Here is a 26517-nt window from a genome sequence, read left to right on the forward strand (position 1 = left end):
TTAAGCGTCCGACTTCAGCCAGGTCACGATCTCGCGGTCCGTGAGTTCGAGCCCCGCGTCAGGCTCTGGGCTGATGGCTCAGAGCCTGGAGCCTGTTTCCGATTCTGTGTCTCCCTCTCTCTCTGCCCCTCCCCCGTTCATGCTCTGTCTCTCTCTGTCCCAAAAATAAATAAACGTTGAAAAAATAAAATTAAAAAAAAAATAAAATAAATAAATGATATAATGGAAATAAACAAACCCAAAATACCAGAAATCCTGATTCACTTTAATAACTACATCTCTCTCTAAACCTCAGTTTCTTCATCTGTAAAATGGGGCTAATAATAGTAACTACCTCAGAGATGATGTATTAAAGGAGATATAGTGCAAACAGGGTGCTTAGCTCACTGCCTGGAATATAGCAAGTTTGTCCTAAATGTTATCTTCAACTCCTGACTATCATCAGCATCCTTAAATACGGGAGGAAGAGGCCCCGGTACATCTTACGGCATCCACTTCAAATAGACAATAAAGTATTGTAAGCCTGCTAATATTACCAAGCTTAATGCTCCCTTACTGCAACAGAGCAATGGCTCACACTGTCAGATAAGGAGTCACTGACTGCGTCACTTAGTTGGAGAGGTGAGCTAGTTGTAAAATGACGTCTGCACAGGTACCCTGTTAGCGTGTCTAAATGATAGCACATCCTTCTGGCCTCAGCAGCTTCATATTTCTCTTCACACTTTGATTTCTGACTATAAACAATCGCTGCACATAGAGCACCAGACGTGATGCCCCCCCCCCTTAAAATAGTCAATTATTTATTAGCTCTATCTTTACCAAGCCACTTCAGAGAAAGAAAAGCAGTTTGTGGTTAACTCTCAAGAATAAAATCTGGATTTTCACAACTAAGTAGTGAGTCTGGCTCTCTAAACGTCATGAAAATGCTGTATAATTCTGTGGTGTATGCATATAGAGACATATTTCTTTCATCTTTACAATTATATGTCATAAAATGGTGATAGAGCTTCACTGGCTCATACTATAAAGGCAAGTATGCCTATAAACGATCCTAATAAATATGTCAGAATGGGAATCTTGGCAGTGACTTCTGTAGGAGCAGTTATGACCTCCCTCTTTCTTTTTCTCCTTCACATTTTTTCCCCCTGCCCAGGAAGTAGTTAGGAAGCTTGTCCTGAATTGTATGGCCAACGTAAGATAAATAGGTAAAACAGTCAAATTACGGGTGGTGGACCCTAAGTTACTCATATTCCAGTTGTCAGTGAGCGTTAGGGTGGTGCTGAATGAGTCAGATATGGAAGGCAATGTTTTGTGAATTTCAGAGTAGCATTTTTGTTTGTTTTTGACAACATGGCATAGATCACACTTTGCCAAAAGGAAAAGGAGAAACAGGTCGGGATTTATTAAAGTATTGCAGTATAATTTATTGTACTTTGTGTTTGCCTTAAAAAATAAATATCACTCTATCTTTTTGACAGGAAATAGTGAAAAGATACTTTGATGACTCTTCATACACATACTGAGCCAGCGTTCCTAGAGTTACGACTTTCATGATTAAAAGACTTTTCCTTTGCTCTTCAGCATAATGAGAGGGAAGCATATATGCACAAAGACTAGTAATACTAAACATTTAAAAATATTCTCTTTTCTTCATATAACCATCATCAGTAGCAGAAATTTACCAAAAAACTTATTATTTGCAGCTACCCATATAGTTTCTAGGTAGTGCAAAATCAGGAACTGGTGAAGACATAAAGGAAGCTCCCTAAAATTCCAAAATGGTTCTAACCTCTTCTCTCTTATGTGCATGCACTTAATTCTCAGAGAAACTTCCGGTAGAGGCCAAGCTGCCATGGTACAAGCAAGCTCAAGAGCTAGAAGAAGGAGCTGCCGTGTCAGAAGAGCCCTCGTAAGTGTTAAAACCACAAGGTGTTTTGCTTTTGAAGCTGATTTGTTTAAAGAAAGAGGGGTCTCATTGATTGTGGCTTCCTTGGGTTCTGAGCCAGCTGTCACCCTCTCACCAAGGGTTGAAATGAGCCTTTGGGCTGTCACATTGGAGATTTATCAGTTTCAAAGCGTGTCTCAAAACATAAGATTGCATGGTTGCTCTCTAAATACTTTTCAATTTTGAAGGAAATGAAGGGGTAGTGCCCATCCTCTTCTCCAAAATCTGACCTCCTCTTTTCCAAGAGGCTAAAGGTGGGAAGGCCCAGGCTGCCTCTGATGATGTAACATAGATTGGATGTGAAAGTCTGGGCAGCTTTTCACATTTCTTATACCCCAGCTGTGCAATATAGCCACTCACAAAAAGGTAAAGCATAGGTAAAATATATTTGAGGACAAAAGAAGTATATTAGCTTTTCTTTTCCCTATCTTGCTGTGATCGGGATCACATGGATGCCAGTCTTTGCCCTACTTGACCATGGTTCCTTACCTGCCCAGTTTTATCAAGGCCATGAAATTTGCAAGACCACCAGGCAAAGAGTTTTCAGATGTTTCAGAAGAGGAAACAATAAGAAAGACAAACATTGACTGACCGATTGATGGGTTGATTAAAGTTATATGTTGGTTGTACTAGAAAGCACTAGGTATGTCTGCTGCATCATTTTTTTAAATAAGGGAAAGCACTTTAGTGATGTATTTCATTTATGATCAAAGCACTTTCTCAGAGTGATGATTTTCTCGATTAATTTATTTCATATAAACCCTAGGCTCTGTGCATAAGACATGTTACCCACCATCCAGGAGCTCACAGTATAGCATGTAGGATATGAAGGGTTTTCAAATTCAACATACAGTTTAAATTTTACCAGAGAGGAACACCTGAGTGGTTCGGTCGGTTAAGCATCTGACTCTTGGTTTCAGATCAGACCAGGTCTCATGGTTCATGAGTTCGAGCCCAGCATCAGGTGCTGTGCTGCCAGTGCAGAGCCGACTTGGGATTCTCTCTCTCCCTCTTTCTGCCCCTCCCTCTCTCTCTTTCCTTCTCTCTCAAAATTACTAAATAAACTTTTAAAAAATAAAGTAAATTTTACCAGAGAAATAAATCAGCACTGTAATCTATGTATCCAAAAGCAATTTAGAATTTTCTCAGATTCATCCCGTTCGAACCTAAATCTGATATGGTGTGCCAGACCATGAATTGTGTTCCTGAATCACACCCTAAACAGCAAAGGATTGAAGAAGAATTTCAAAATACAGATTGGTACAACCAAAGTTGATTTGTAAAGAAATGAAATTTGTTTTTCGGTCACGTGGTTTCACATTAGGCAATACATTTCGTACTTTAAAGGACAGTAAGCAAAATATAAATTACCTTTGTACTATAAAGTTACTACTAGCACCTTTTTTTTAATGTTTATTTATTTTTGAGAGAGAGAGAGAGCAAGAGAGAGAGCAGGGGAGGGGCAGAGAGAGGGAGACAGAGGATCTGAAGCAGGCTTCACGCTGCAGCAGAGAGCCTGATGCTGGGCTTGAACTCACGAACTGAGAGATCAGGACCTGAGGCGGAGACAGACGCTTAACTGACTGAGCCACCCAGATGCCCACTGCAGCACCTTTTTCCACTTCTTTGAGAAGTGACTTTTTTAACCATTGCAGAACTTTGGAGAAAAGGCAATGTTTAAAGATCACGGTGCAACCTTTACGTGGATATAGGAAGGCTTAAAACTTTCTGTTCCTCTCCTGCCAGTACCTGGCCGGACAGGCCTTCGTGCTGCTGGAGAGGAAGTAAGCAATTTGTTTTAGAGGGGGATTAACTCTTTATCCACTAAGGTCCTATTTAAGACACAGAAAGATGCCACTCCATATATACATTCTTAGGTGAGATACGTTTAAAACCAGACATGTACTATTCTACTTAAATAAACTGCTCGCCTGTACATAATATTTTGTCATTTGGTCTAAAGCATAATCCTATATACAGTACTGCATTATAACCGAAGTTAAGTAATATAATAAAGTTGAAATTAAATCAAAACATCCTACATCAATAATATAACATCTTTCCCATTATTAGATACCTCTTAGATGAAAGTAGTAAGTGGAGCTTAATGCCTCTGCAGAAGGATTACATAGACTTATGGTCAACCATGTTTTGTAATGAGTGTTTTCCAGGGAAGGTCTGATTAAGATGCATTATGTTGAGCTTTAATCTTAATAAAATCCCTAAAGTAGTTAACCACATAGTTTTCACCGTTGAAACTATAGCCATATACTAGATTATTAAATTTTACTCTTGGTGTAATGGAATTGCCATCTTGGCATGATTAATCTGAATTGAAGTAGATTGCAATTGGAGCGCCAGTGCTGGGGAAAGGAAATGTATACTGTTTTGCTCAGAACAATAATTACTTTTATACCAAAATGAAATAAATGACAGCTGTAGAATAATGTAATGAAAGGTATCCGGTTTCCACATCTTAATATGCTTTACATGTTTAGTGCACTGAACCCTAGGAAAGGTCTTACGTGTCACATTATTTTTTCATTGATTTTGAATTTAAAAAACATAATTTTGCATGGGCTTAATTCTCTCTTTTTTAAACCACAGAGGCTAGTTTCTAAATGTGTGTAGCAACCTATAATTACTCTCCATAGTATAATGAAGAAATGATATAGTGTCAGCACGTCTTCCTTTCCCCCCACCAAAGAGACTCACATTGCTTAAATTAAATGGTGACGTTTAGAAGCTGTGCCTGTCACTTCTGAACTGCTACAGAGAAGCATGAATAGTGATCCAGACCTATTATCTCTCACTTTGGCCCCACCTAATATGGAGAGTTCTATAGTAAAAACAGTAAATATCATTTATTTCCCCTTATGTAAAATAAAAATATGATCACCAGCCTGTCTCATTAGACAGTATAGGAAAACAAGTACCTTAAAGTCTTTAGCCTATGGCGATACTGTTACTGAGTATTAGATGCTTGTGGTAGTCCCACCAATAATTGGGTAGCACTCTGGCCAAAGGTATGTTGGAAAGCAACCACTCTAAGGTATGTTTAGAAAAAGCTATGATTAAAAAGTAAACACTGAGCTTTCAAGAAATAACCCAAACTTGATAAACTTCCAAGAAATAACCAAAACTTGATGGAACAGGTGTGCCCACTGGTATTATTGTTCCACTAAACTAAATGCAATGCAGCGGATACAGATACAGATATCAGTCACACAGAATACCAGAAATAAGGATCGAGATGAAGTCACATGGTAATGGCCTTAATATATTGAATTCATCATATAAAGCTGCAGCTTTATTTGGAAATACTTTTAGACGTTAATTGCTTTTTTTTTCTAGCAACAAACGGGTTTATTTGTGATGTATTTGATTCATACGGCACAAAAGTAGGAGCATTCATTGTGAGGAACATATTTTCATGATATGAAAAAAGTATCTCCTAACCCACCCGGGAGAGTCACAGCATCTAAACTGATTTTTCACTAGTGGCCATGGTTTGACTTGATCCAGGCACAGGTTTTTATCAGATTTTTCTGACAACCAGCAGCAAGAATCTTCAAGCCAGGTATTTTTGTCTCTCCTCGTTGAACAAAACAGTGTGAACAAGATCCAGCCCCTAATCAAGACTAGTCAAATGGGGTTTTAGCCCGTGAAGCTGATCGAGCACAGGCAGTCTTACAAATAAATACAATAAGGTGAACTTGCCTTCGAAGATGCCTCTAAGGAATCCATAGAAATCCCTGCTACCCAATTAACACGGAAGGAATTAAAGTTAGACTTCTAAAAATAATAAGATTCTGGGAGAGTTGCATTTTTTCAAGGCTAAGATCGGTACCTTTCCAACACTAGAAAGGGGCAGATAGAAAAATGACTGATGGAATTCTCTTTGGCTGTTATTTGAGGTATGTCGTTTTGAATTTGCCTCCAGCTGATGAAAGTCTCATTGAGGATACATCATTTATTTTATTTTATTTTTTAGGTTTCATAAGTTATTATTTTTCTTTTCTATCATTTTATTTTTACAGTGTAATATTAGTTTCGGGTGTAGAATATAGTGATTCAGCACTTCCATACATTACCCCGTGCTCATCACAAGTGCCCTCCTCAATCCCCATAACCTGTTCACCCCTCACCCACCCACCTCCCTCCCCTCTGGTAACCATCGGTTTGTTCTCTATAATTAAGAGTCTGTTTTTTGGTTTGTCTAGGATTTAAATGCCAGATTGTGCCCAGCTGGTTGCTTCCACGGACAAATATGTGGGGATAGCTTTCTAGGTATTTTTTAAGCCCTCCATATTGTACTTTTATTTGGTGAGGGATCAGAACTACACTATGGTAGTATAATTGTGTTCATTAATCAGGTAGTAGCTAAATAAATTACTGACCTGGTTTCCCATCTCCTATCTTTAACTTACTTTCAGTCTTTGTTGAGTTATATGCAGAAACATGACAACCACCTCAAGCCAAATACGCATAACGACCACTTTGACAGCTTAATTTCTTGAACAAAAATGATACTATGGTGTCCTCTAGGACATGTAAAGGCTACATGTCTACTGTTGCTGTACAGGAAGTTAATCAGCTGGCCTTCTTAACAAGCCTGATCTAACTTGGAACAGGAAGGAAATTGTTCATTTCCTTAACTCCTTCAGGCCATTAACAGGCCACTCAGTGCCCTGCAAAGTGTAATCTATTAAGGGAGGCAGGCGTAAAGGTATGGCTAGATGCTTCAGAGGCTCTGAGTCTCTCTTTTTAGACTTTCTGGTCTCTGAATCAAATCATCCCAGAAAGAAGGAGGGAGGGAGGACTAATTGGGTACCTAGGGAAGCCAGTTTCCTCCCAGATTTATTTCAGTTGCCAGGAGTTCTGCTTCGATGGCTTTGAGCAAGAAATAGGAGACAGGCGATTACTTTGGACCCTAAGTGACCAACAAGGCCATTGGAACCAGCCATCCATCCTTCAAATGTTGGCACATACCAGGCGGAGAGCCTTAATGGTGCTGTCCTCTCAAAAGTAGGATTGGGTGGTCCTGTATGCCTTGATCGTGCTTGCCCTTAAAAAGTCTTGAGTTATCTCATCAGATTTCCAGTTAACAACTTTAGTTCATGGTTAAGAAAACATTTTTGTGCTTCAGCACAATAGTCAGGTCTTAAACGTATTGCCATAAATAATCTTGGTGTAAGCCATTTAAAAAAAGGAAGAAGAAAGAGGAAAGCAGGCAGGCCAAAGGCAGCAGTAATATCTGGATGCCAGATGGCATCAGCTTAGTGATGGGGCTGATTCAATAAGAAGCAAAGGGAAATTCCTGTCATGCATCTGTGTGAACAGAACCCACAAGGAATTAGATACAGAAGGAAAAGCCAATAAGAGTCTCCATGGTGATCCTGTGGTCATTAAATGCCTTGTTTACCTTGTTGGAAATAGTATTTAAATATATAATATTTAAGCATATGTTTACATTAGTCCGTATTTATATCCAGCAAGTTAGTTGTCTGAGAATGTGGATGTCTTAACTCAGTGGTGAAGAATGTGAATTCACATTTAAAAAAGTGGCTAGAAATGTTAATTGTGTGACATGTGTTTTTATATTTCCCCCCAAAGAATATTCAGGGAATCAAACATCAGTAATGGGTCCAGATAGTTTGGCTGTTTATATCCTCAATACAAGGTACCTGAATTATATTCTCTTCATGAATCTCAGGCCACAGAAAATAAAAGGAATATCTTGTATATATATAAAAACAGATAAATTTCTTAAGATTCAAAAGTGACATCATCTAAGATCAAGAAATTTAGATACTATTTGTAGATCATTACACCAACATAAGGGCTGTTCAGGCATGAGAATTACAGGATTAAGAAAAAAGCACAAAAGCATTTAATTTTGAGAATTGGCACATAGCAGAGCAAAAGCCCATGCTGGCCAGACTGAATCAGCCCTTACCTCTCAATGGTCATGACCTCACTCACTTTCAACTCCTTCCTTTCTGGCCTCCTTCCCATCTACCTAAATCATTCTCTTCCATTATATTCTCTGCAACTGCATGCATAATAGAAGTTCTCTGTCTGAATGTATATTTTAGATGACTATGGAGAGTCAGCAGACCTGCTAAATTGTTCACATCTCCTGATGAAAGAAGCTAAGTTTGCTCATAAGTCACCTGCTCTGTGCCGTGCCCCGTGCCAGTTGCAAATACTGTAAAAATAAGCCTGATAGTCTTTGCCCTCAAAGAACCTTAAGTGCATTCTTACCATAGGAATGATAGGATTATGTCCAAAGTGCTGAGTATTGGTCACTTATCCACAGATTGAACAAATGAGCTAGCTGTATTTAAGAAATGTAATATGATGTCTGAGTATGCACAGTGTGATAGTATTATTGATTTAAAAAGAAATGTGGGAGAATTATTTATTGAATTCCTAAATTCTCTCCGCTACTGTGCATTCCTCTGAGTTAAAATATTAGAATAGTGAAGCTAGTACGTGGTAATTCACAAACAACATAAATGAGAGGAAAATGTAATATACAGGGAAAGGGTTTGGGGGATGTTGGTATGAACTGATGTTTGGCAGATTGTGATAGAACCTATTTGAATCTGACTTTCACTCCAAAACTAGTGCTTGAGAAAGGATTGTAGCCAATAATCATATATGTTGTATCAGTATACGTACTTGAGCGATTCTTACCTATACTTTGAGAAAAGCTGCAGAAACCATAGGTAATTTCCTAAAATTTAAAAATGTTCAGGTATGTGGGGCGCGTGGGTGGCTCAGTTGGTTGAGTGTCGACTTCAGCTCAGGTCATGATCTCACAGTTTGTGGGTTCGGGTCCCGCATCGGGCTCTGTGCTGACAGTTCAGAGCCTGGAGCCTGCTTCGAATTCTGTGTCTCCCTCTCTGTCTGCTCTTCCCCTGCTCATGCTCTGTCTGTCTCTCTCTCTCTCCTTCAAAAATAAATAAAAACATTTAAAAATAATTAAAAATTTTTTCAGGTATATAATGCTGCCAACTATGTGAGTTGGTGAGGGGTAAGTCTGTGTGTTTGTGTGCCCAAACACGGATGTAGCCCTGCTGGGATCGAAGGAAAAAGCAGTTTAGTTATTGATTACACCTCCATGCAGGGCAGCAGTGTGCACCAGCAGTGGTGAAAAGTGTGGGCTCCAGGGACAGATTGGCTGGGTGTTCATCTTGGATCCACCACTAGCAACAGGGGACCTGGGCAAGTCACTTAACTCTTTGGCTGCAATTTCCTCATTTGTGAAATGAGCATGATAACAGCACCTGTATCTTTGAGTTATTATGAGGATTAAGTTAGTACATGTGAAGTACCTGGTTTGCAGGAAGATCTCTCCACATGTTAACCGGGGTTGTGATTGGGCCACTTCCAGAATTATTCATCTTCCCAGGGAACTTTTAATGGAATAAAAATGTATAATAATCACCTATTTACAACTGGAGAAATTGAGGCAGGTGTCGTATCTACTGGTATGTGAGAGAGAAGTACAATTTGACCCAAAATTCAGCCAGTCATTCCCCAGCTAACACCACCATCCTGCCTCTGAGGATATTATACTTCTATCCTTCTGAGGCTTTTTGAAGATTTACTTGTAAGCATCACACTTAGAATCTAGCCCAGAATTTATTCTGAGGGACAAAGCTTAGTTACCTTTATTTGAATAAAAAAGGGACCTACAGGGAGTTGCAAAAATTAATAAGGAAAGTTTAGAAAATGCTTGGGTGGAAAAGCATCCTCTTTCAACCCTGGGTTAAATACAGTTGATCCCCATAGATTGTTCCCAATGTGCACTGAGACAGAAAAATCAATAACAAATTCAGCAGAGCAGACAGAGCCATTTTTTGTAGTCATTAGAAAAGCCTCTACTGCAAACCAAGAAGTTCTAAATTTGTCAGCCCCTCCCAACATCTCTACTTATTGCTTATTCTGTAGCTACTTTCAGAAAGCTAAGTCTGAACTATTGCTCAGCTGAGCCCTAGAGAGTGACAAAGACAAATTAATGGGATCCGTGTGTGCCAAAATAAAGTATGGACCCTGTCACCACCAATATATGTTACGTCCATTAAGGTCATTTTTAATGAACTGAACTTTTCATTGGAAAGCGTTGCCAAACTTGTTGAATTAAAGGAAAGAAACCTTTACAAAATTGCAAAATAAACCAATTTTACTCCATATGAAGGAAAAAAAATGGTCATGGAAAGTATTCTGAGTTTACAATATTTTAGATTTGTATCAAAATCAGGGGAAATGATATGCATTAAAAACTCCATTCTGGTATTAAGTTGAGAACTGAAAATGCACTAATAGCATTGTAAGCTATAATGGCATATTAGTCCCTGGGACATGGCTTTTTAAATAATCAGACTGGCCTCAAGGAAAACCCAAATTTTAAATTATGTTCTGTGTGCACAAGTCAGAAAAGCTATAGGAGAGAAAGATGGTCTGAAACAAATGTATCCTCACGTTTTATTTGTGAACAGAGTGATTTGGCTCCATTTGAATCTGCTACATACAGTTAGTGGCCTATCTGTTCTTTTTTCCCAAAACACTGTGTATATTAAGTTTTAAAAAGTGGACAGAAAAATAGGAGCTCTCTCTGGGTTCCCCTAACGTAAGAACAACTCCAAAATGCTTCAGACCCTTTACTGGAGTAGCTGCTTGTATGATAAGGCAGTGTGAGATCAGAGCTATGTATAAATCACTGAAGGCAGCCTCTGGCTCAAAGCTGCCCCCAAATCCTTTTCTTCTATAAAAGAGTATTTTTATTGAGATTAAATGGAAGTGTAATACACACAGAATTTAAACGTTCCTCAAGCTACATGATAACCTACTATCCCATCAAGATGAAATGAGGCCAGCATCTACTGCCTTGAGTACAGCCATAAGAAATAGAAAATGAAGAAGCCCACTACTAAATTTGGGCACAACAGCTTTTTTAAAAAGACTGAAAGAAACTCCTACAACAGGAAAAAATTTTTGTTTTCTTATGCCGATACCCGGAACTAAGAGGTATGATTTAATTTCTCTGAGTTTCAAGACTGTTGCCTCTTTAGCTTGCTTTCAGTCTTTGGACCCAAGAACAAACCAAGTCACTCATAATGTCAACACTCACCATTCTATTTACCTATCCATTTACTCATTGTAAACATATATATTTACTGAGCATCTATTACATGAAGTTCTGACTTCACAGAAGTTTGATCTAGTGATGGACATAGTTATTACATAAAGATTCACACTTGATTTTCAGAGGCTGGTAACTGCTATGGGTAAATGAAGAGGTGATCTAAGAGAGTCTAACAGGAGTTCCAGCAGGTGTGGGGTTCAAGGAAGTCTTCTCTGAGAAGACACATGTCAATTGAGTCCTGAAGGATGAGTGGGAGTTATTACAAACTGAGAGAAAGGAGAGTCATCCATGGGGGTGACGCACCTGCCAAAACCTTGAGTCAGGAAAGAATTACACACATTTAAGGAAGAGAAAGAAGACTAGTGTGGCTGGAGGCTAGTAACCAGGGGGGAAAGAGCAGGAAATGAAGATGGAGAATGGCATAATGTAACCTTGACAAGGAGTTTGGCTTTTCTTCTGGTATTCTGGGAAAAAATTAAAAGCTTTACAACTACAGGGTGAAGAATGGCTTAGTAAGGTCTAACAGAGAAAGAAAACAGATCCAGTGGCTGTTGTGGTGGTCCAGCAGAAAGGTAGTGGCTTCAGTGATCATGGCTTATGCGGTCACCTGACATTCAATATGGTGACACATGGATTCTGGAGTCAACTGCCATGATTTGAATCTGACATTTATTTAGCAGTATGGCATTCGAAATCTCTGTGCCTCAACTTTATCATCTAGAATTTGGGATGAAAAGAGTACTATCAAAATATAATTTTCAAAACGGAAAAACTATGACCCATATAAATACAAAATGAGCACATGCCAGAATTTGTACTGAATTCATGAATTATCAAGAGAACCAGTAAGATGTTAAAACTTATTCATACCAGAACTGGATATAGAAAAGTGTCTATTTTCTACCAGACAGTAATCCTTGGCACTTATATAAACAGAAAAAAAAAATTTCCATCACTATGGACTGGAAACATTTGTATCATCACCAGCCCTCTACAAGGAAACTTGTGTCTGGCCAAAGACAAACAAAGACTTACACTTCCATAGAGTTAATTAGACAGCCTGCCACCCCGAAAGTCTGTTAGACAATGTCAGCATTCCACTGAAAGGACAACCAGTGATCTCTTTTGCCCATTTCAGAACATTCCTGACAGTATCCATCTCCTAACAATATTATAATGAGTTAATATATATGAAGGGCTTAAAAAACATCAGTAAACATTAGCTGTTGTTGTTGTTGTTGTTGTTGTTGTTGTTGTTTTATCAAAGTGGCTGTAGTGATGATGGAGAGAAGTAAAGGAATTTCAGATACATTTTTGAGCGAGAATTGATAGACTTGGGGAATCATTTGGAAGAGAGGAGTCGGGGAAAGTGAGGGGTCAGGAATAACTCCTAAATGTCCTTGAGCATTTGGATGGCCAGTAGAATCATGTGCTGTGACAGAGGAGACTGGGAGAGGAATAAGATACTGAAGAGGGAAATCAGGAGTTCCATTTTGGACATTTTAGGTTGGAGATGCCTTTGAAATATCAAAGTAAAAATGTCAATTGGGAGAGAGAGCAATGAACAGTGGTTACGAGCATACAACCTACTGGCTGTGTGAATGACTTATACTTCAATTTCATCACCCATGTATTAATTACTAAACAAAGCTAGTAATAGTTCTTATCTGGTTGTCATTAGGATTTAACAGCTTTTATTCATAAAGCACTTGGAGCAGTGTCTGGCACATAAGAAGCACTATATAATTTTTTGATAAATAGATTGATTATATTAAATTAATGTTTACTCCTTTCAAAGAGTCAAATGGCTCCCTAGCCCAAAACTTACCAAAAAAAGAAATTGGGTATAAAGGTCCGAAAAAAAAAGTCTAGAATAGAGATGATATACTTCGAAATACTTAGAATAGAGATGAAATACTTCTAAATACTTAGAAGTTGCTCACATACTGGTGGAGTGTGAAACCAAGAATCACCGAACACATCACCAAACTGAGCTCCAAGGCACTAAGTGCTTAGAGTTTAAGGAGAGGAGGACCTAAAAAGGAGACAGAAGGAACTGACCAGAAAAGAAAAGAAAGCCAAGCGTTTGCTGTCATGCAAGTCAAGAGGATAAAGTCACTCAAGAAAGAAGGCATGGTCAACTGCCTTGGGGGCCACTGGGAAGAAGGTAGTTGAGGATGCATTTGTTGGGAAGAGCCGACACTGTAGGGCCCGTATTCTCAGAAACTGATTATTACCTGTCTTTCTGCTGGCTTTTCTCTTACTATTAAAGTAGAACAAACTCCTGATGGTCAACAAGATCCCTCCGTTAGTAAGACTCTTCCTCATATCTTGTCTGGAACCATATCGAGAAAGATAGATCAGAACTGCAAGCCAGGTTTAACAGAGTCTTCGAGTATGAGGTTGTGGGCCTGGAGAGAGCCCGTTAGGCCCTGACTCATTGGAACTCTGATACCCCCAGCATTTCCTTCTAGTACAAAAAGTCTCTTTCAAAGGAGAGTGTGCCCTTCAATGCAGTCAGGCTTTCTTCTCCCACTTCTAGTGCTGAGCATTTCTGCAAGAAAGTCATTGAGGCGTTTGTGCGGAGGCCAGCTGCCTCTCAAAGAACCCAAAAGGGCATCATTATCATGAGAAAATCAAGTCTGCTTCTTGGAAAATTCCACTAAATATAGCTCTCCCAGTACTGCCTTAGTCTGTTTGAAATTGGGTCCTTCCTTTGTATTTATTTATTTACTTGTTACTGCTTAGTGGCATCAGACAGGGCAGTCACAGAATTTTTTTTAATTTTTCAGATAGGCATATTGGTGGCTGATTAAAAATTCTCATTTTGTTTTGTTATTTAAATCTCTGGGATCAGTCTATACTTGGTTATGCTACTGAAGTGCCTTATAGTGATGAAAACCTGTCACAACCCAGGTATGATGCTTAAGAATTAGAGGAACATTATGAAAATAAGTGGTGCTATCAGATGTTTTGCGGAATGGTGTCCTGGACACCTTTGAGAAATTGTGCTTGGAGACTTTAATATGAGTTGCATAACTAGCATGAATTATTTGCAGCTCCAGAGAGTTGTAAGCTAACAAAAGCAGTTGAGAAATATTTTCATAATTCCATATTCAGGTCAAGTATCCTTGACTAAAGATCTTTCACAATAAGTTAGATTGTTATTTATTTGGAATGATTTAGGTGTGGTTCTAAGTGAATGGAGAGGCATATTTTGGATAAGTATTCTCCCAGAACTTTATTGCTCTCCCTATATTTTTAAAGAATCACTTTAACGTTGTCTTGGAGTTATGGGTTTTACAATTAATTCCAAAATCCCTAAAGGGAGAGTCACCCTCCCTTTGTAGCATTCCAAAGGTTTTTGTTTGTTTCCCTATTTTGGATGGTTTTGAAAAAAATCTTTTAATATCTTGAGAGACACTAAATAACTAAAAAAGTTTACATGAGGTCTTTTGATCTCATGTAAAATTGAGACAGATGAAAGAAAATGTTTCATTTTCCAGGTTTCTGTCCCACCCAAAAGCAATTTCTTTTGCTTGTGTTTCTAAATGGCTCTTCAGATGCCAAAATGCCTAGCTTTGGTTCAGGAAACTACACCTTCTCCTAAAGGTTTCACTCCATTAATTTTGCAAGAGTTGCTCAGAACCAGGAGAAGAACCAACTTTTCAAAACTAAAGAAAAAGAATAAAGAAGATTTCATTAAAAATAGATGAGGCATTATGGAATAACAGCATCATTACCAATAAAGTTTGGGGACTTTTTTCGTCCCTAAATGATATACTTATATACAAGACTCTGATTAATTTGGGCTAGAATTACTTATACAGTATTTTATTTTTCCAGTATCCTATTTTCCAGATCCATCTGTGGCCACTAGTTAAATGATAAAATTTTAGAAAGGGAAAAAACCATGATTCTCATGCATATATAAAATGAACATCTGTTCAAGCTTTTGTTTACCTCATTAATTAGTGAGGGAACCAGGAAGATGTTACAACCAACTCAAGGGAAATTTCAAAGAATTATATGTATTTAGGTAAATAAGAGGCTAGAGTGAATGTACAAATAGATGTAAAATGGGTCTGCTCACTGGACAACAATCAATTGCATTCCACTAGGCGCAATTAATCTGCAATTCTGTGGGCAAAAATCATTCGCATCATCCGTTTTCTCTAACTGGTAGAGTGGTAAAATAGCAATGAGAGATTGCCATAGCTTGGAAGGATGCACTTGACAGGACACCCAGTCACCTCCTGGGTCTGTGTTAAAGTTGTCTATAATTTTTCCTACACCATTCAGTTCATTCCCTCCTCTCTCCTCCCCCTAAATGCCACCACTCTCATACAGAAACATACAGCAAAAGAAAGAGGGAAAAGAAATCCACAAAGCCCATCAGATGTCTGGCTGAAATTTAATAAGCTGGAAAACTAAACCAAAATTAAGTATTTTTCATGTGATTTTCTGCAAGTTTCAGTTTGCATTTTGAAACTAGAGAATGAAGTGAGGCTAGTAGTGGCATCACAATAACACCCCTATGAACCCATTCTTATTTTGTACAATGCTGATGATTTGTTTTTTAGATGACTATGTATATGAGAAAGGAGAGGAAACTAAGAGGAGAAGAGATAAAGTTAAAAATCTCAGAGGTGCTGCCTGGCTTAGTCAGTAGAGCATGTGACTCTTGATCTTGGAGTTGTGAGTTCAAGCCCCACGCTGGGCATAGAGCCTACTTTAAAAAAAAAAAAAGTTTTCAACCACGTGTGCATAAAACTAAAGCTTAACTCTGGCTAAGCTCTGCAGTGATTAGTTAACACAAGATTAGTTAACCAAGACCGAACAGTTTCTGTTTAGCACTGTATTAATCAAGTGATTGTTTTTATTCTTTTAGTGCATGCTCTGACATCAGAATAGCCACATAGAAACTGAACCACCTTGGGATTTTACAGGTGCACTTGATTATCACGGTTTTCTGTTTCCTAAAAGGTACTATGGTAATAACTCTCATTAAAGGATAAGCTTTTTGTTAGCTATATCAACAATTAGTCTTGCAAACTGAGGACCAGACAGAAGCAGAAATCCTCTATTTGCCAGGTTTCTTTTTGAATTTCCTGAAGCGGGGGAAGACTAAATGCCGAAATCCTATCGGTATTCCCTGAAGTTCGAGCCCATCTTTGAAAGAACTCAAGCATCTAGCCATTCTGCAACAGTGCTGCTAACAAAAAGAACTTTCAAAGGACCCTAATTAAACTTCAATAGTAATTTTTTATTGAACATTTGAAATTAAAACCATTAAAAAATGATTTAAAAAAAATACCTATTGACTGCATTTTAAAGGTCCCACTTGAAGGATTCTAGCTAAGCAAGTACTATTCAGACCAGGTGTCCTCAACCTTACATTTAGACCTCCTACTTCAGTTGCCTGCCCTCTCACCGACCTTGCTTCTTCCCACTTGTGGCCAGAAAGCTCAAGATAGTAAACACAGCATTGGGAGATCTAGGAATGTGGGGGAAAGTTTCAAATGAAAACCAGTTCTATTCACTTGGCCATTCGCTCTATTAGATATTTTTCTTTTGAAATATAATCTCCTGCCTTCAGCAAGAGAGAATATATTATATCACACAGTGTGTGCACGAGAGAAATTGAGATGACTGCCAGAAGACAGCACTGCTTAAAAGCCAAATCGTTTTTAATTGGTGTGAACTTGATGAAGACCTAAGGATAGTGGGTTGGGAGATTAGCCAGAAAGGCTATTTGACATTTGATAAGACTCTCACTTGGGAGACATAAAATGGATGTTTATTGTTTTTGCTGTTAACCCTAAAGGCCCAGAAAACCAAATATAGACAAACGCCCGCTCATATGCCCCATGCCCACACACGCACACACACACACACACACACACACACACACGCACATTTATTTTCATTTGGATTCTGCTTCAAAATAAACAAGGTTCAAACACTGCAATGAGTTCATGAGGTTCCAGTAATGCACCCTTTCTACTTTGTGTGCTTGTGGTCTATCTTCCTGGTCCTGGAATGAGACCAAACACAAAGTGATTAACGTTATAGGCAAGGAGAGCTAAGGGTTTGGTTTGCGCATCACCTATATTCTAGGTTTCATCTGGGTCTCATTTTGGAGGATAAAACATAAATCGATTTAACTGCTCGTCATTCTTATAAACTCATATATGTGGAGAAGATAGGAACTAAGACTCAAAACAAGTTGGAAGATTATTTATGAATCTTGGTGTGTTTGGTTTATCTCCACTTAAGGTCCTATCGCAGGAGTTGGGAAACTACAGCCCACAGTCCAAATTCAGACCTTTCTGCTACCACCCTCCCTCTAGTTTTTGTAAATATAGTTTTATTGGAACACAGCCACACCCATCTGCTTCCATATTGTCTCTGGCTGCTTCACAGCATGTTGACAGAGTTGAGTAGTTGCAATAACAAAGACCCACAAACATGGCCCACAAAATCTAAACTATTTTCTATCTGGCCCCTTCCAGAAAAAGCTAGCTGATCCTTGTTGTCTTGTAATGGTCTCTGAAGATGTTATAGGTAACAGAACAATAACTCTTAATGCATAGGAAAAGCTAATAGGGTACAGTTCTTTTTGCGATCGTGTCATCTTTCTTATTTGACAATAAAATTCAGCACATTATTAAATAGGAAGCATTATTCACATACCATTGTCAGAGTTGGAGGGCTTTTCATTTGCTTTTGGGTTTTTCTTATAAACAAAATAGTTCAGTGTGTGTTTTCCTTCATGTCTGCACCTGGCTTGTAACATTCAGTGTTTGTGTATTTGTTGTCACTTTTGTTCCAAGAGCCAGACAGATATATGTGTAATAAGAGGGTTAAAATTATTTTGACTGTGATTTGGGGTTTTACAGTCTTAAAAAGCTCCTACAGGTATCATTGCTCAAAGAAAAGGAGACTTTCTAATTTTTTAGGATACTGCTTTTCCCTCATGTTCTCTAGGTGCCAGAAGACGGATCAAGAATTCAAAAATAAGAGAGGGAGGTGACATTGTGATGAGAACTTCTTGGGAATAATTCTGAGTGGGTCTGTCTCCCTCATCCACCTTTCTGACAAGGTTGTATGTGACCTTCATTCTCTCCTAAGCTCTTCCGTGGCTCAGACACCATGAGCTGCTGGGGGTCAGGGGAGTCTGGTTCTCCTGGCCAGCTCCATGCACAGCTCAGGCTCCGGCTCAGGCCCAGGAAACATTTTGGTTCTGATCCTTCCAATTTGAAAACTTGGATTGGTTTCCTGCTAGAATTTCCATTTCCCTAAACTAGATAGGAACCATTTGCACTCACTAGGATTTAATGCTATAACCTTCTTATCAGTTCTTTCGTTTCCTGCCAAAGTCAAAGTTAGGGGACCAGGTTTGCATGCCTCCTCAGCACGACTCTCTGTGAAAAAGCAGTAGGATCCTGGAAAAATAAAAAATATTTATTCCAAAGTTCTTTTTCCAGATTATTATACTAACTTTCTGAAAACGTTAGTGGTTCCCTCTGGGCTTTTTTCCCTAGGTCCTTCTCAAGGTCATTGCCGTTATGGGCCATTGTTGATTAGTGGGAGGGAAAGTCTTTTTTTTGGAATTTGATATTGTCCTACATTGTAGAGAAACTCAGAGAAAAACCAAATTCTCACTAGTGTGGTTTCTCTCAGGGGGTGGGGGCAGGGAGGCTGCCGTCCCACAAACTTGTGTGAATTCAGGATCTCTTGTTTACTGTGACATGTCTGTGGATTTAAATTTGTAGCATGGCTTTTCACTATGATATAAAAAGAATTGTAGTCCAGACTAATTCAAAGAATGTGTGAGGAACAAGACTTTGCTCCATTCTTGGAAACTTACAAAAAAAGAACCTCTTTCTATGTATAAATAAATCTTGGGACGCACATTGAGCAGAAAAGCAAAGAAAGTTACAGAATATGAGATCCAGACTAAAAAAAACAAAAACAAAAAAAACCCACCTCCTTAAATACCGCCAAGGGCTTATTTTGTGATAGTTTTAGGATCCGTATTAGTCTACTATAATAGCCAGCATCTTGCAGAAGGCACAAGTGCTGGGATTTAGAGAGAGTGAAGAAACCACCAATTCCTGCTCTGAAGAGCTACCGCTGTGGGTGCAAAGCAGGGAGAAAGCAGGTGGTCTGTGGCTGGAATGTCTTACAGCTGGGAGTTCATATGACACTTACAAAAAAACCAATCCAGAAACCCGTGGCAAATGAGCTCATGAACTAGACCGAAGCACCCATCACAGGACAGGGTAGCAGAGCCCCGAACGGCGCTGGGCAGGGGCGGCAGGTGGGATGCAGCCCTCCACAACCCCCAGGGTCTCCTGCCTGGGGCTCTTCATGCTGTCCTCTTGTTTGCTTGCCGACTGCAGGTTCATCCCGGAAGCCTGGTCAGCCTGCACGGTTACCTGTGGTGTGGGGACCCAGGTGCGAATGGTGAGGTGCCAGGTGCTCCTGTCTTTCTCCCAGTCCGTGGCCGACCTGCCTGTTGATGAATGTGAGGGGCCCAAGCCAGCATCCCAGCGTGCCTGTTATGCAGGACCATGCAACGGGGAAGCTCCTGAGTTTAACCCAGAAGAGACAGATGGCCTCTTCGGTGGCCTGCAGGATTTCGACGAGCTGTATGACTGGGAGTATGAGGGCTTCACCAAGTGCTCCGAGTCCTGTGGAGGAGGTAAGAAGGGGGGACTCTGGCTCACATCCCCACCATCATCTTGTCTTTTTTCTTTATCCTCTCTCCCTGCAGGAGACTGTGTCACATGACCGCCTCTAGTCCAGGAATGATAAGCAGGGGGAGGAGGGGAGGAAGCCATCCTAAATGGAAAGCATACTGAATGAAACACAGATGTATTTCTCTTTGGGCTTGAGTGGCGCTCAGACTGTCGGCTGTGAGTGGCCAACACAACTCATGCTTTTACTTTCAGTTGTCGTTCTGATGTTTTGCAATATATCCTAGGGTATCTGACTGAGAAACACAGTTGACACTAACCTGGCAATGCTCTCAACATTCAGTTTTATTTATCTATGTCCTTGCTTTAGTGCATGTGGTATGGACCAAGGCCCAAGATGACAAAACATTCTACTTCCCCAGAATAGGTTAGAGCCCCCGCCCCCTTTGCTTTACTCAGCGGATTTTCCAAAGCAGTACCTCTTTACAAAGGGAAAAGGATGTATAAAGGGCACATAACAGTGTGCTTACCTGGAACAGGAAAGGACTTTAAAGTCTGACCCCACCGCCATTTTGCAGATGAGAAAACGAAGGTCCGAAGAAGCTGGGTTGACTTGGCAATCACACAGCTAGTGAGTGACAGCTGGGATTAGGCCTGCTAATTATTTATTTCCCTGTCCAAAGTCTTTCCAGCATACCTCACTGCTTTAAGCACTTAGAGAATTCCTGAAGCTTTCCCCCTTACGATTATCATTTAACTAACATTACATGCTTCCATGTATATTGACCTGATTCTCTTAGGGATATTTCATAGCCATAACAACAGGTTCAGTGATTCTTTATTTCAGGTGTTATAGATCGTGTTGTGAGGGAAGAGGAGGGCATTTAAACCAACAATGAAATTCTTCAAGTTTATGATCTTTCTTACACAATAGAACATACATTAGATCCATAAAGCCACTGTCTCCCATGTCGCCTCCCAAGAGAGATTTTGAGAGGTGAGGAAAATACTGTCTAATTTCCTTGCCAAATTTCTCTCAGTGGCTAGCAGTAACCCCCTTTGGCACCTTATGGTTCTGTATTGCTAGCAAAGTTTTTCAACTGGTATAAAAAAGTATTAAAATTATTTTCCAGGGGCACCTGAGTGTCTCAGTCGGTTAAGCGTCCAACTTCGGCTCAGGTCATGATCTCACGGTTCGTGAGTTCGAGCCCCGTGTCGGGCTCTGGGCTGACAGCTCAGAGCCTGGAGCCCGCTTCAGATTCGGTGTCTCCCTCTGTCTGCCCCTCTGCTGCTTGCACTCTGTCTCTCTCATTGTCTCAAAAATAAACATTTTTAAAAAAATTTTTTAATAAAATTATTTTCCAAAAATGGCTTCTAAACCATGGCATTTTGGAAACCCTTTTAAAAAGGCGTCTTATCGTTAGTGAGAATGAATGTACAAGTACTTGTGCCCAAAATGTTCACATGCAGTTGAAAAGGAATACTAGTGGAACAAGTACATACTAGCAAAGAATCCATTTTCTCCATCAGATCTTTTAGCAAGCATTTAATAGTGTTGACCTTGAGGTTCTTGTTTGTTTCCAAGTCTTCCAGTTTCAAACTGAAATTGTCAAGTGTCTTAATGGAGGGCCCTGTTATTTTAAAACCTAAAATCTTCCTTCTGATTCTGGAAGAATTTCCTGGAACGCAGCTAATCTCTGTCCTTGTGTTCTTCTCCACACACATTGAGGGCATCTTTTCTTCTATGCCTACCAAGGGAGAAGTGTTAAATAAGCCTCAGTGATCTCTGAGCCCCGGCAGGAGCTGAGAAGTCAGGTGGAAAGACCACAACCCATAGGCACAACTGCTTCTTTCCATATAACAAGTGACTCAAGAGTTCAGAAGGGGTGTGTTTATCCCCAATTTCCATCATTACCTGAAAGGAACCATCGTTATCCCTAGTCTAAAATGAATTTGCTTTGGAAAATTTTTTTTTACTTATGGTCTCTCAGTTCTGGTTCTCAGTTACAAGTCAAGCCTGGAACTTTATGAGCAGATGGAAAAAATAGATGCAGTAATGGAATAATAAATAACCAGATACCTTTATCTAACCATTCTGCTGATCAACCAGTGGTATAAAACTCAAAGTGTAGAGAGCATGTGGAGTGGTTTTAATTTCAAATGTTTTCAGAAGATACTGATTTGGAAATAAGATTTGGGGGTTTGATATACAATTGATCTCTGCCTGTAGGAACTGAGCGTCTTTGTATAACATAAATTGTGCATACTTTATAGCCAAGGCAGGGTAAAGTTACTGAAATGTCTTATGTCTTTAACTGTCAACAACTGTGCACGCTTACCTACACTTATGTAACTGTGCCAAGGTAATATATTTGCACCTAAAATGGTAGAGTTGAAAATTCCAAAGTGGTGAAAATATGGTTGGGTTATATGGTCCATATGATGCCCATATGCACTAAAAAATCATTTCACTATATGGGACATGTATATTTTGAAGTCAGTGCTTGGCAGTAACATTGTGCTACTTTGATCTTTCACCGAAATATAACCCACAAGGTTATATATATTTTTAATCATTCTTGCTGAAGCCTACCAAAAATGTGCAGGATTAACAGGTAACTTTTAAATCAATTTTGGGTTATAAGGCTGGTCAGTGTATTTTATTGTCTTCCCTATCTCAAGAGCTAAAACTGGATAGATACAGAAGGAACCTTTCACCTAGCAGAGGTAGCAGCCAGAAGGAACTAGTTAGTAATTTAGGCTATGGTTGGTGGCTGTGTTTCCCCAAGCTGTCATCAAAGATCACGTAACAATTATGCTCTTCTGGGAGATATGAACACTGAAAATCCCATTTTCTGGAAGATTGAAAGTTAGCCTAACCTGTTCAGATATGTGTCCTGCGTCCCACTATCATCTCCTTGTTATATTTTAATTTCCCACATGTGAACTAATAGGTGTGGTCAAGGAGAGTGGCTTTGAACCTGAACAGCTTTATTACATTGAACTCCTAGACGGTAAAATCAACATTAAAACCTAGCTGAGGGAAAACTTGAAATTTACTTGGGCAAGAATGAAAGGTGAAGTCTTATACCTGCCACTCCCCTTCCTTACGAGTCCTCTCTCCTTTGTTTCTGTCAAGAAAGGAAAACTCAGAATCGTGAAGTGGTGTGCTTAAACATGTGTTCTGTGTTGGTTCAAAATGTCCTTCTAAGCGCATATATTAGCCTATTAGGAAAGAGCACGCATTGGTTGAGCCAACTTCTCACATCCTGGCCAACTCCGCTGGGCCAAATATGCTGTGACCTCACAGGTGAGGTTTTCACATGCCCTCCCTCCTGTGACTTCCCACAGGCGGCCCTCTCCCACCTCCCCTTGGCCTACACAGCACTGTGCTCACAATGCCCTGCCCTTGAGGCATTTCCTGCATCACACCACAAAAATGTATTGTGTGTTGACCACAGGGCTGGTCCCAGATACTCCTTAAAATGACAGAGCTCTGTCCTTAGTTTCCCTCAGCACCCAAGGCCCCACCTAAGAATGCCAGTAAGTGGCCCCTATGGCTAGGGACATTTAACACAGTGCCGCTGAGGCCTCGTATTTCGTTTTATGATATGTTAGATTCGAATTTGGTAACTCTGGAAGGCTGCTTAATCTCAGCACTTAACCACCTCCCAGGTGATACTTATCTTGAGCTGAGGTTTATTGGTTTGGCGTAATGAAAATTTGTGTTCCACACGCATATCTAAGAGGACAATACTGACGTCCTTTTAGAACTGTTAGCCCTTGAGACCCTTGTTCTCTGCAGTGATAGAAGGACTTCAGTGGTATAAACTAGGAGTTCGTGAAGGAGAAGCAAAGCCCACCATCCACACAGCTCCACACCTAAAGCCCTTTCAACTGGGGGAAGTGGTAGGACCTGGGATCACTTCCTGCTGATGCCATCGATTCAATTTCATAAAGTATTCAGTAGCCGGAAAAAGCAAAAATGTATTTTAGAGTGACGTTTAGAATCTCTTGAATATTACCAGGTACCCAAATGAATTGAAAGCCTAATTTCTTTTTTTTTTTCTTTTTTTTAACGTTTATTTATTTTTGAGAGACAGAGACAGTGTGAGCAGGGGAAGGGCAGAGAAAGAGGGAGACACAGAATCTGAAGCAGGTACCAGGCTCTGAGCTGTCAGCACAGAGCCCGACGTGGGGCTCGAACTCATGAACCGCAAGATCATGACCTGAGCCGAAGTCAGACGTTTAACCGACTGAGCCACCCAGGCACCCCTGAAAGCCTAATTTCTAATATAACCCCAGGTCTAGATTCTGTATAGAAGACTTAGCTTCATCCAGCACTTTGTCGTCATTACCTTAATGCCGGACTCTCCCAGGGGGAAGTATCAGTGATGATTTCAACAGTTTCTTGTGAAATGTTTTGCTACATTGTCATACCATGAATTTCAAATGGCTCATCCCAGCTGCAACCAAGAGAGCAACACCCTGGAGCCAGCATTATGGAATCTGGTGGGATAGCTTGAATGTCTAGTAGAAATTGCAAATGCTCCAGCCTGAACTGACCATGATATATTTAAATTTTAAAGCTCACAAAAAGCTTAAGAAATAGAAAATTTACATGCATATGCTCAAAGTAAATACTGTGGTTTTTGAAAAGGTTTAATTTGTCAGACTTCTGGGAAAGGTGCTTCCAATTCTGGCTTTAAAATGTCACTTTCCGGGAGCCTGGGTAGCTCAGCCAGTTAAGTGGCTCACAGTTTCTTGGGTTCGAGCCCTGTGTCAGGCTCTAGGCTGGCAGAAGGGAGCCTGCTTAGGGTTTTCTCTCTCCCTCTCTCTCTGTCCCTCCCCCACTCATGCTATCTCTGTCTCTCTCAAAATAAATGAATAAACTGTAAAAAATAAATAAATAAAATGTCATCTTCTTTTAGAGAGGAAGAGTGCAAGTTGGGGAAGGTCAGAGAGAGAGAAAGAGAGAGAATCTTAAGCAGGCTCCACACCAGCACAGAGCCTGAAGCAGGGCTCAGTCTCATGACCGTGAGATCATGACCTGAGCTGAAATCAAGAGTCAGACATTTAACCAGCTGAGCCACCAGGCACCCCAAAATGTCACTTGTTAAATGGCAGTCTTTCTGAGTGACCTCAGTCCGTATAACATCACCTTAGGAAACTTTGGCCTGTTGGGGCAACTGGGTGACTCAGTCAGTTAAACGTCTGACATCGGCTCAGGTCATGATCTCGCAGTTCATGGGTTCAAACCCCATATCGGGCTCTGTGCTGACAGCTCGGAGCCTGGAGCCTGCTTCGGATTCTGTCTCCCCCTCTGCCCCTCCCCTACTCCACTCTGCCTCTCTCTCTCTCAAAAATAAATAAACCTTAAAAAAAAAAAAAAAAAAGAAACAGCCTGTTGATTGAAGTAATAACTACTTGGAGAAATATGGGATAGATGATGGCACGAGGGAAGGAGCAGGACTAATAACCGATTAGGGCAGTTGTATATATTGGGTACTTTTGATAAAGCAAGACAGAAAATAAGAACAAGAAAATGTTTGTGTATTTATATACAAAACTAATTATATAGGTTGTCACGTACTCTGCCAAAATCATATACAAATATTTAACTACACATAGATATATTAAGCTGTATGTATCTTTTTATACCCAGCTATGTATGACTGAAAGCAGAGTATCGAGAATGTCTCATCTGGCCTCTTCCTTACCCTGCCCTCTACTGAAGTGATCCCAGACAAATGTCTAGGTTATTCCCGAAGATCTCTAGCAGATAGACGCAGCCTTTTAGTATTTTTAAATGTTAGTCTTGTCATTAAAAGCTCCAGCGCTAAGGCATTGCCTCACTGCTTATCAACTACATGACCTTAGCAATTCTCTTCGCCTTTCTAAGCCTCAATGTCCTTATCTGTAAAATGGGATAAAAATAGCACTTACCTCATGGAGTTGGGAGAATTGCGTGGTGCATGTCAAGCTCTTAGCATTGGCACCCGACTAGTAATGTCCCACCTGTGGATTTTGACTCTTACTGTGACCGTGGGCACCTGCATGAAATGTCTGGTCATTACCATACCCACCTAAATGTTTCCTTGCTCCATTAAGGTCTCCATAAGGGGTCCTGCACACCACCTCAGAAGACCTGCCAATAACTCTGCACCAGCCACTGCTCAAACTCGTGTCAGAGACACGCAAGTGTCTGTGGGAGCAGTATTTCCCATGCATGTAGAAAAGATTGTGTTTCATGGGCACAGTCATTGTGTACCTCGTTCTCTTGCTTTTGTTCCAACTTCCAAAGCCGCCCAGGTTACTAAAGACATGAACTAGAATCAAAAGGAAACCAGCAAAGATTGGAGTCCTCAAGGCAAGGCCCCCAGAGAACAGCAGTCTGCAGAATATTGGCTATTAAAACGCAGCTCGTGGCCTCCCTTCCAAATACAACAGTCGCCTGTTGATTAAAATATAACGTGTGAAGGTCTTGGGGACATTTTTTTTTTTGTCACCCTGCCCTCCTTCTGCATTAAATTATCACAGTCCCGCTTTGGCAGCTCTATGGCTTTGGTGGCGTTGTTTTAAAGCATTTCATCAGGACTGGTGACCAGCTCTCCCATGAGGGAAGTTGCCCTCCTCAAGGGTCACATTTACAGAGGTTCAAACTCAAGAGTACTTTCTCCCTGATCGAGCGATGCCTGACAAGATGGGCA

The 26517-nt window shown here is 40.1% G+C and overlaps 1 protein-coding gene across 10 annotated transcripts in view; it reads left to right on the top strand.

The window, feature by feature from the left end:
- ADAMTSL1 (ADAMTS like 1) overlaps window positions 1-26517 on the top strand; it is an 884660-nt gene that overhangs the window by 681673 nt on the left and 176470 nt on the right. For all 10 annotated transcript variants that reach the window (XM_045467757.1, XM_045467758.1, XM_045467756.1 and 7 more), the window contains 2 exons: window positions 1825-1909; window positions 19511-19812. In XM_045467757.1, the coding sequence (XP_045323713.1) occupies window positions 1825-1909; window positions 19511-19812 (387 nt within the window). The remainder of the gene's footprint in view (window positions 1-1824; window positions 1910-19510; window positions 19813-26517) is intronic.

This window comes from Leopardus geoffroyi, chromosome D4 (assembly GCF_018350155.1).
Source record: "Leopardus geoffroyi isolate Oge1 chromosome D4, O.geoffroyi_Oge1_pat1.0, whole genome shotgun sequence".
Lineage (NCBI taxonomy): Eukaryota > Metazoa > Chordata > Mammalia > Carnivora > Felidae > Leopardus > Leopardus geoffroyi.